Source organism: Rhincodon typus, chromosome 38 (assembly GCF_021869965.1).
Source record: "Rhincodon typus isolate 14 chromosome 38, sRhiTyp1.1, whole genome shotgun sequence".
NCBI classification, from domain to species: Eukaryota; Metazoa; Chordata; class Chondrichthyes; order Orectolobiformes; family Rhincodontidae; genus Rhincodon; species Rhincodon typus.
Window position 1 is genome coordinate 12,023,459 of NC_063369.1, and position 11,336 is coordinate 12,034,794.

At 49.2% G+C, this 11,336-nt stretch overlaps 2 protein-coding genes across 3 annotated transcripts in view; one reads left to right on the top strand and one right to left on the bottom strand.

Moving 5' to 3' along the window:
- Window positions 1-11,336, bottom strand: part of LOC109916464 (coiled-coil and C2 domain-containing protein 1A-like) — a 118,485-nt gene that overhangs the window by 8,184 nt on the left and 98,965 nt on the right. The gene's annotated exons all lie outside the window — the stretch shown is intronic.
- LOC109916461 (podocan-like protein 1) overlaps window positions 1,226-11,336 on the top strand; it is a 23,630-nt gene continuing 13,519 nt past the window's right edge. The window contains exons 1-5 of the mRNA XM_048617857.1: window positions 1,226-1,463; window positions 2,452-2,545; window positions 4,542-4,606; window positions 7,374-7,483; window positions 11,017-11,173. Coding sequence (XP_048473814.1) covers window positions 1,248-1,463; window positions 2,452-2,545; window positions 4,542-4,606; window positions 7,374-7,483; window positions 11,017-11,173 — 642 coding nt within the window. The 5' untranslated portion in view covers window positions 1,226-1,247. The remainder of the gene's footprint in view (window positions 1,464-2,451; window positions 2,546-4,541; window positions 4,607-7,373; window positions 7,484-11,016; window positions 11,174-11,336) is intronic.

The following is an 11,336-nucleotide window of genomic DNA, read 5'->3' on the forward strand; positions in this document are numbered from 1 at the left end:
TTTCTGAAGAAAGGTCTAGGCCTGAAACGTCAGCCTTCCTGCTCCTCTGATGCTGCTTGGCCTGCTGTGTTCATCCAGCTCTACACCTTGTTATCTCAGATTCTCCAGCATCTGCAGTTCCTACTATCCCCGAACTGACCACAAGATTCCTATGACCATTGGGCATCAGAGTAGCACACAAACCTACGTCAACCCTATGCCAACTGCTAACTCAAACCAAAGACCCCTTATCCACTATGGACAGAACCAATGTGATATACAAGATTCCATGCAAGGACTGCAACAAACATTACATTGGACAGACTGGAAAGAAACTGGCCACCAACTAGCAAAAAAAAGACATGACCAATACTCACTCATCTCCACACACATGGATAAGGAGAACACCAAGTTCCATCGGGACAACACCAGGATCCTGGGACAGGCCAAACAGAGACAGGCACGGGAATTCCTAGAGGCCTGGTTCTCCACCAAGGAAGCCATCAACAAACACATAGAGCTAGACCCTATATACACACCATTGCGAAGGAAAACCGGAAATAAGGTAATCAAATCCAACAGAGCCCAGAGTTTAAATACCAGGCATGAAAACACAACAGTGTTTTATTGGAGGCTGCACTGGTGATGTTACCCAGCAGGGCAATGAAACATCTGTGGAATAATGACCCAGCTCGGCGAGCCAACCAACCTCAGTATACAAATTACATTTTTACTCCCTTATGGGATGTGGGTGTCACTGGCTAATCCAACATTCATTACCCATCCCCAATTACCCAGAGGGCAGTTAAGCGTCAACCACACATTGCTGTGGGTCTGCAGTCAGAGGTAGACCAGACCAGGTAGGGACGGGAATTTCCTTCCCTAAAGGACATTAGTGAACCAGATGGATTATTCCCCAACAATGGATTCATCCCAGATTCTTTTTACTGAATTCAAATTCCACCATCTACTGTGGCGGGATTTGAAACCAGATCCCTGGATCATTAGCAAAGTTTCTGGTTTAATAGCGATAATACCACCAGGCCATTGCCTCCCCACCCCTAGGGAGAGAGAAAAGGAAACAGATGAGCCCTGAGGACATTGTATTTGAAATTTGAAGGGTTTTGATGGGGAGGGGTTGGCTTTGAGGATGATGAGGCTGCAGGGATTAGTGTGGATCACCATCTCGCAGTTGACTCCAATCTCAAAAGTGCATCTGTTCTTCTCTCCCCCAACTCCTGCGCCACACCCCACCTCCCCCCCAGCAGATGGTGGTCCAATGGGAACTTCTTTGCCTGATGGGGGTCCTCTCCATGCTGCCTGCCTTTAGCAGAGGTGAGAAAGAGAGCACCTCGAGTTCGGCGGGAGACAGCTGCCCACTCAGATGTGTCTGCAACTCGGAGGCGACGGTGGATTGCAGCGGCGTGGACCTCAGCACCTTCCCGAGTAACGTCTCAGCCAACACCCAGCACCTGGCCCTACAGGTAAGAAAACCCCCTTCAGCCAGACCTCCGCGAGGCCCCTCACCCAGGAACCCTGCAACTCTATGTAACTCTACAACCCAGCACTGCCTGACTCAGATCAACCCACCGCACATGGAATGGACCCCTCTCCGATCCTTTGTTCCCTGCTCCGTTGTGGGGGGAGCGCAGGAAGAGGGCAGAATTTTCAGCAGGTTTATGTGGAGAGGAAGATCCCACTCCTTCGCATGTTCAACAGCACAACCATGGTGCTTCCAACGTCAAAGTGTTTGAACACACAGAGGCCTCGGTGATCAGAAAGAGGTAGATCGTTCGGCCTGTCAAGTTAGAGATAGGGGATGAGAAACAACCCCTGCCTACCCCTTGGGAAACCCCAGATCTAACCTTTGGCTTGATTCTGTCCCCAGAAACCCTTTCCTGCCCTATCAACCACCCCCGACTACTCAGTGACCTTTCCTGAATGGCTCAAATACACCTCCTTCGTGATACGCACAACCGTATGTTACAGCTCCCATACAACATCTGCCGCTCCATCCGTGTGGTATATTGCTTCACAAATTAGATACTCAAGTAATATCGCTCAATGATCGCAATTTCTCTGGGTAATAAATTTGTTTAATTTATTAAGTAGAGTTAAACGCTTGAGTTGCCACCATGGCGAAGCCCGCTACCCTGATGTATCCCCGTCTGTTCTCTCTTTATACCAGAAGGCCATAAGGGATAGGAGCTGGAGCAGGCCAGAAGGGCCCTTCAATCTGCTCCTCTTTCAATAGGATCGTGGCTGATCTGGCATTCCACTTTCTGCCCCTTTTCCGGTAACCCTTGATGCCCCCGCTGATCCGGTGTCGAAGACATCAGGGATCTATAGATTCAAAGAATCAAGCAGTGTCCCGAATTCCCAGAAAACTGAGGGACGCTGGGAAAAGGAAGTGGGAGACCATTGCTGAAAGAGGAGCTTTTCTATCTAATCTCCCATCGCTTCTCCTTGCAGAATAACCGGCTGGAAGATATCCCCATCAAGCACTTGTCCAGGCTCACTAAACTGAAGACCCTCAGCTTGCACAACAACAGGATCCCATCCCAAGGTAGGGGGCATGAGGGGCTGAAAGGCCTGGTTTGGGATGGCGGGGGGGTAGGCAGGTGTGACTGGGGAAAGGGTTTCTGCTATTGTACCCAGATCTCGATGTCCATCTTGGTTTGTGCCAATGCCCCTAGTCCCATTACTCCCAAGAGCCACCTACTGTGAGACCCCCCCCAGTTGCCAGGAAGAAACTATTGGGCTGGTCTGAGTGTAGGCCAGTGACAAGGCTAGATTCTGTCCTTAATTATTACAATAACTGCAACTACCTAGTGCTTCAATGAGGCCAGGCCACAACTGTGTACAGTTAGCTCAGGGAGATTATACACGCACAGATGGAAGAGGAACAGAAGTTCAGCCAATCGATTCCTGAGAGTGACAGGGTTGTATCGATTCCTGAGAGTGACAGGGTTGTATCGATTCCTGAGAGTGACAGGGTTGTATCGATTCCTGAGAGTAACAGGGTAGATATAGGGGAGACGTCAGAGAGTGGTAGGGGCGTGAAATGCATTGCCAGAGAGGGTAGTGGAGTTGGCCTCATTAGGGGCATTTAAGCAGCTATTAGATAGGCATATGGATGATAGTATAAGGTAGGGGTGGGGGTTAGATAGACCTTAGGATTAGGGTAAAAGTTTGGCACAACATCGTGCTGTGCCGAACAACAGTACTGTGCTGTACTGTTCTATGTTCTATGTTCTTTGTATGATGAAGATGGATGAAGTGGGTTTTCGGAAAAAAATGAGGAGTTGAAATGTTGAAAACCCTCAGAAGGTTTGACAGGATCGATGCTGAGGGAGTGTTCCACCTTTGCTGGAGAGTCTTAGAACCAGGGGGATAGTGTGGGGATGAGGGGCTTATGTAAAAAGATACGGTCACTGTAATCCTGCTGGACTATGGGGCTGCCTTGTTATTACAGAGAGCCAGCTGGTGGTGGTTTAACCTGAGGTTCACCACGCCTCAGGACAAGGGGAGAGGTTGAGAAGGAGAGTCCTTCACGGTGACCTCAGGGGAGTTAGGACTTGAATGAGGATGGACATTTTCTGAAGGTTCCCCAGCCTGGTTCCTGGACTGACATACGAGGAAAGACTGGATCGACTGGGCTTGTACTCGCTGGAATTTAGGAGAATGAGGGGGGATCTCATAGAAGCATATAAAATCCTGATGGCACTGGACAGGCTCGATGTGGGAAGGAAGTTCCCGATGTTGGGGAAGTCTAACACTAGAGGTTACAGTCTAAGAATAAGGGGTAAGCCATTCAGGACCAAGGGATGAGGAAGAATTTCTTCACTCAGGGAGTGGTGAACCTGTGGAATTCTCTCCCAAAGGAAGCTGTTGGGGCCAGTTCATTAGATATATTCAAGAGGAATCTGGACGTGGACCCTGTGGCTAAAGGGATCAAGAGGTATGGAGAGAAAGTAGGAGCGGGGATACTGAGTTTGCATGATCAGCCATGATCATATTGAATGGTGGTGCAGGCTTGAAGGGCCGAATGGCCTATTCCTGCACCTGTTTTCCACGTTTCTTCACGCAGAAGTTTGTGTATCTTTGGAATTCTCTACCCCAGGCAGCTGTGGTCAATCACATATGTGGCATGGTGGCTCAGTGGTTAGCACTGCTGCCTCACAGCGCCAGGGACCTGGGTTCGATCCCACCCTCAGGTGACTGTTTGTGTGGAGTTTGCACATTCTCCCTGTGTCTGCGTGGGTTTCCTCCCACAGATGTGCAGGCTAGGTGGATTGGTCATGGGAAATGCAGGGTTACAGTGATGGGGTGGGTCTGGGTGGGATGCTTTTCACAGGATCAATGTGGAGACGATGGGCTGAATGGCCTGATTTGACACTGTAAGGGATTCTTACAAAAGAAAATCAGGCCTGAGATTGAGGTGTTTGGGCCTGGGGGCAGTGGGAAGATGGAGTTGGTGTTGAGATAACTGAATGGGGGTGAGGGGGAGTAGCCTCTAGGGCATTTGGCTGGTTCACACTCCTGTTGCCTTGATCTTACAGGGTTACCGGATAAAGTGTTTGCATCTCTCCAGCAACTGGAGTACCTGTACTTGGCAAACAACAAGGTGAGAGTCCCTCAATCACACACACACACACACACACACACACACACAGGGTACAGTCTGGGTGATGGGGCCAGTCTCTACATTAATTCTCTTACCCCCTGTTCCCCCTCCCTCAGTACTCTCCCATTGTACACCGGGAAGAAAATGTGTGTCATACAGCCACCCAACCAGCAGAAAACACACCCTGCATTTATATAGTGTCTGACATGTCCCAGACTGTCTACAGCTAATGAAATGTGTCTCAAGTGCAGTCACAGTTGGACTTGCAGGAAACTCAGCAGCTAACCTGTGCACAGCAAGACCCCACAAGGAACACTGTGGTGATGGTCAGATGAGCTGCTTTATGATATCGATCGAGGGATAAACATCGGCTGAGGACACGGGACAGGACGCCCCAAGCTTTCCAATAGGGCTCAGGGCTTTATTTTTTCCCCATCTTTGGTTGATTTTTATCCCTGACTGAGCTGTTCCTGAGCCTGCTTGTGCATTTACTGTCTCGCTAAAAGGCAGCGCAGCTCTCCCCCAACACTGTACTGAAGTGCGAGTCGAGAATCTGCGCTCGCGTCTCTGGGAGACAACTGGGACCTCCAACCCCCAGGTTCAGCACTGGGCCAAGGTGGGTACAACTCACAGGGAATCTATCCCAGGGCCAGTGCCAACAGGGCCAGTGCCAACAGGGCCAGTGTTAACAGGGCCAGTGTTAACATGGCCAGTGCCAACAGGGCCAGTGTTAACAGGGCCAGTGTTAACATGGCCAGTGCTAACATGGCCAGTGCTAACAGGGCCAGTGCTAACACGGCCAGTGCTAACACGGCCAGTGCTAATAGGGCCAGTGCCAGCAGGGCCAGTGCTAACACGACCGGTGCTAACAGGGCCAGTGCTAACACGACCGGTGCTAACAGGACCAGTGCTAGCAGGGCCAGTGCTAACAGGGCCAGTGCTAACATGGCCAGATCTAACAGGCCCAGTGCTAGCAGGGCCAGTGCTAGCAGGACCAGTGCTAACACGACCAGTGCTAGCAGGGCCAGTGCTAACACGTTCAGTGCTAACACGACCAGTGCTAATACAATCGGTGCTAACACGGCCAGTGCTAGCAGGGCCAGCGCTAACATGGCAGTGCCATCATGGCCAGTGCTAACATGACCAGATCTAACAGGCCCAGTGCTAGCAGGGCCAGTGCTAACACGACCAGTGCTAACAGGGCCAGTGCTAACAGGACCAGTGCTAGCAGGGCCAGTGCTAACACGATCAGTGCTAACACGACCAGTGCTAGCAGGGCCAGTGCTAACACGATCGGTGCTAACACGGCCAGTGCTGGCAGGGCCAGTGCTAACACGACCAGTGCTAACAGGGCCAGTGCTAGCAGGGCCAGTGCTAACACGACCAGTGCTAGCAGGGCCAGTGCTAACACGACCAGTGCTAACACGACCAGTGCTAGCAGGGCCAGCGCTAACATGATCAGTGCTAACACGGCCAGTGCGAACACGACCAGTGCTAACATGTCCAGTGCTAACACGCCCAGTGCTAACAGGACCAGTGCCAGCAGGGCCAGTGCTAACAGGGCCAGTGCTAACAGAGCCAGTGCTAACAGGGCCAGTGCTAGTAGGGTCAGTGCTAGCAGGGCCAGTGCTAGCAGGGCCAGGGCTAACACGGCCAGTGCTAACACAACCAGTGCTAATAGGACCAGTGCTAACAGGGCCAGTGCTAATAGGGCCAGTGCTAACACAGCTAGTGTTGGAGTATATAGGGATGTATGAGCAGGAGCAGGCCATTCAGCCCCTCATGCCTGCTCTGCCATTCTGCCAGACCATGACCTCTAACCAGCACCTTTTCCCCATACAACCTCTATTTTCCCTCAACGCCTTTAACGTCTGGAAATCACTCGATCTCTCCTTTGAGCGTGCTCAGTGACTGAGCCTCCGCTGCCCAGCGGGGGAGAGAATTCTGAAGACGCACCACCCTTTGGATTAGGGAATTCCTCCTCATGTCAGTGTGCTGAATGGCCCATCCCTGACACTGAGACTGTGTCCCCTTGTCCAAGGTAAGACACTCTCGCACCACCATAGCAGCTGGGGAGGGTGGGGTTTGGGGGGTAACATCCTCCTTGTTTCTATCCTGTCGAGCCCTGGCAGGGTTTTGAAGGTTTCCATAAGTTCGCTTTCTCCCTCTCTGCTCCCAAAGGCTTGAACTTTCTACTGAGGTGTGACAGGCCCTGGGATCTAAGCATTCTCTCTGCGTTGTCCTGAAATTGCTGTCCCTGGACATGGGGGCCGGCGCAGACCTGCGATAGGGTTAGGGTTAGGAAGTGAATGCGCGCTCTCTCTCTCTGTTTTTGATGAGCTCATCTCACGTCTTTGTTATTGCGGTCAGATCATCGCTTTAGCTGTCCCTACTCTACATCAAAACACCCCGATACTAGCATTGGTTAGTGATGCTTCCAGATCGTCATAAAACCTCATCTTGGTCACTAATGCCCCCTGTTAGGGGAAGGAAATCTGCCATGTCAACCTGGCCTGGCCTACACATGACTCCAGGCCCAAGGCAACACGGTCAGCTCTGAGCTGCCTTTGGAAACAGCACGAGTGGGGCCGAAGGGTCTGTTTCCGTGCTGGATGGCTCTCTGGCTGCGCGACGGGAGAAGTGGCCGTTACACTGAAGCAGGAGGGTAACTGGATGGGCTCGGGCAGGCTGGAGTGGCGTACTCGCTCTTACTGTGTGCTAACACTAACTCTGACTCCATTGTCACCTTCCCGATGTTGTAATCCAGCTGACAGTCACGCCCAGGCGGCTCCCTGATACCCTGAACATTGTCGACTTTGCTGGTAACCATCTGACAGAGGTCTTCACTCTCACCTTCGGCCGCAAGCCTAAACTCAGGTAAACTTTCCCAGCCACCATCAGTTCTGAGGAAGGGTCACCGGACCCAAAACGTTGACTCTGTTTTCTCCTTCACAGATGCTGCCAGACCTGCTGAGCTTTTCCAGCAACTTGTGTTTTTGTAAACTCTGGCAGGGCCATGGCTGTAGCTATTTTCTGGGCAGGCCCAAGGCTGGGAGGTCCCTGAAGAACTTGGCGCAGGACTCATTGTATAAGTCGACCTTTGGGACCCCTGTTTAAAAATTTTAAAAAACCCCTCTGCAAACAGAGGCTATTCAGCCCATTGTGACCACCTAGTCCACACACCCCTGGACACTACAGGGAAATTTAGCACAGCCAGTCCACCCTAACTTACATGTCTTTGGACTGTGGGAAGAAACTCACACAGACACAGGGAGAATGTGCAAACTTTACACAGATATTCACCTGAGGGTGGAATTGAACCTGGGTCCCTGGTGCTGTGAGGCAGCAGTGCTAACCACTGAGCCACCGTGCTGCCAAACTGACACACCAAACATAACAGTGATTAACCATGATCCTATTGAAGTGATTAACCATGATCCTATTGAATGGTGGAGCAGGTTTGAGGGGCCGAACTGCCTTCTCTTGCTTCTACTTCTTATGGTCTCTTTGTGTTATGTTGGTGATCACCACCTTAGGTATTTGTGAGTCTAATCTCTCATAGTTAGAAAGAAAGGTTGACTTATACACCTCCACATGTTTTCTGGGGCCAAAACTGGTGGTGTTTTGTGTGTGAGGTTGACAGTATAGGCAATAGGAGGGACTGAAAGGGGTGAAAATAGACAGCATAGGTTCGTGTAACCACAAAATACGCACCAAAAGTTCCAGGATATACTAGCTGCTCGGAGCTGTAAACATTTAACGATATGTAATTGGAATAATATCACCACATATAGTAGTTTGATCATGATTGGATAATACAGTCACATGTTCTAACTTGGAATGTGAACTATGCAATCATGATTGGCTAGAGACATAGGTGAGTAAATGTGTAACCTTTTGATTGGAAGCTTGCTATGTGTAAAAATGGTATAACACCTTTGTTCTTGCAATTGAATGCCATTTTTTTCAAAATGAAACTCAAGTCTGTCTAGTTTAAGATGAAATAAAGAGTTAAACTCTCCCTTTCAACTGGTATGACACCATCGCGGGTAAAGGGATTTTGTTTCAGTTGTGGTATTGATTTAGGAACACAAGTACTCAATGTTAGTTACACCATGTGATTTCATCATGGTGAATATGGATCTAATTCCACCATCCTGCCTTAGCTCTGTGTCGTAGGTTCTAAATCTACATCAGTCCCAAATGATAGGCTCGTTTACCCTGAAACTGTGCCCCTGCATCTTAGATTCCCAGACCAGTGGGAGCAATCTCTCAGCATTATTAAAACTGTTCAAAATTAACACAATCAAGGGTTATGGGGTAAGGCAGGAAAGTGGAGTGGAGGATTAACAGATCAGCTGTGATCACGTTGAATGGTGGAGTGGACTCAATGGGCCGAATGGCCTGCTTCCACTACTATGTCTTCTGGCCTTAATCTCAAGTGCTTCAATGAGATCATCTGTAAACCATCTAACCACCAGAGATAACAGGCACATTTTACACAGTGTCTCATCATAGGATAACACAGGGACTAACCTAATGAACCCTCACCATACCACTCCAATCCCAGCATTTCCCCAAAATATGGAGACCAACACTACACACATTATTCCAAACGTAGTTGCACCAAAACCCAGGCCAACTGTAGCAAGACCTCTTTACTCCTATACTCCAATACCCTTGCAATAAAACCCATTTCTCTTCTTAATTGTTTGCAATTAATAATTGTTATTAATAATTTTAATAAGTAATTAGTACCATTTTTAATCATTTTAATAGTCACACCTATTAGTATCAGGTCCTGTGGTTCTGTGAGTATGCTCCTCAGTCAATCTACAGTCTGTAACAATCCTGGACTTTGGGTGTGATTGTACCTCCAAACTATACATAATGTGGTATACGGGTAAAGGATTTGCAAACATCAGAGGAACTGACCATTGCATGCTGAATTTGTTGCATTATGGCCTAGATTTCAGGGCACAGTACTTTAAGATAGTGACATGACATCATAACACATGATGTTCCAGTATAAAAGTACCTGCCTCGCCTTCAATCACTCTCACTTGCAATGTAGTCAGCGTGTGGTGTCTTTGGGTGGTTAAGTGTATGAAATGTACAGCAACATCATTGAGCACAGTCCGCGTGGGTAAAGCTGCCTGATATTGTAGCCATGTAAATAATTGGAGCAGTTAATAAACTTCCAGATATCTGACTCAACAAGCACCTGACTCTCTGTGATATATGTGAGCTGTGAAGTACATCAGAGGTGGCTGAAAAAGGAACAAAGACAGCAGCTTTAGCAAATAAATAAATATATGACCCCAGCCCAGGGCTTTCACCTTGTGAATGTATCCCACAGCGGGGCACCAGACATGCAGATGGAGTTGACATTGGGCAGACCATGGTGAAGAGTTAGCAGAGGGGGCCCACATAAAGGTGAAGCATTAGGTTTGGAGAGGCTTACGCTGATGGACAGAGAGAGAGAGAGCAAGGCAGCGGGACACAGTTTTGGGAGGGAATCTGGAGGAAAAAGTGACCATTTTGTTCCCAATACGGCAGTGGAGGATTTCCAAAGAGCCCGGATGGAGTTGGCGATGACGGCTCGAGAGAGGCGTGGTGAGCTTTGTTAATGAGGCTGTGGGTGGGCAACAGTGTGGGAAGGAGTCCAGAGCATTGCTTCCCATTCTGTGTTTTGCACTCTGTGAGATGGAACTTGAGAAACAAATGGAGAGAAATTGTTGGGGAAAATCAGGCCAGGAGGTGAAAGTGTAAACCAGGATTTCAGGAATTGTGGGAGATTGGGGTTTTTGGGAGTTGGGAGGGGTGCGGTACTGTTATGAGCTGAGCTGAGCTGGTGTGAAGTGGAAAAAAATTTATTAAACATTAAACTGCTGAAACGCTCAGCACACCTCCAGCCAAGTCAAAAAGGTTATGCAGTCAAGTCAATTCAAGACTTGAGTCTATAAATGAGAGGTGATCTCCTTGAAACATCTCAGATTCTTCAGGGGCTTGACAGGGTAAATGCTGAGAAGGTGTTTCCCCTCATGGGAGAGTCTAGGACCAGAGGGCACGGTCTCAGAATAAAGGGGCACCAATTTAAGACTGAGATGAGGAGGAATTTCTTCTCTCAGAGGGTTGTGAGGCTTTTGAGCTCCTTGCTACCAGATAGCTGTGGGGAGCAGAGTCCTTCTGTATATTTGAGGCTAAGGTAGATACATTCTCGATGAAGGGTCACAGGAAAAGGACAGAAGAATTGACTTGAGGAATGATGGATCCTATTGAGTGGTAGAGCAGGCTTGAAGGGCCGAATGACCTACTCCTGCTCCTATTTCTTATGGTCTTAATGCTTCCCTCCAGATGAACATTCCCACTGCTTTCCACCCCAGCTGATGGTGACTATTTTCCCACAGGTCTGTGTATCTCCACAACAATAATCTGACCAACGCAGGCCTCCCTAAGGCCATGTTCAGTGGCTCGGACATGGTCAATATATTAATCATATCCAACAACAACCTGACCCGTGTTCCTGAGAGTCTGCCACCTCAGCTCACCCAGCTGCATTTACAGGTAAGTGCCAGGCTGTCATTCACTGTACAGTGCAACAGGTATGCACAGTGCAACAGGTGTGCACAGTGCAACAGGTGTGCACAGTGCAACAGGTACGCACAGTGCAACAGGTACGCACAGTGCAACAGGCATGCACAGTGCAACAGGTACGTACAGTGCAACA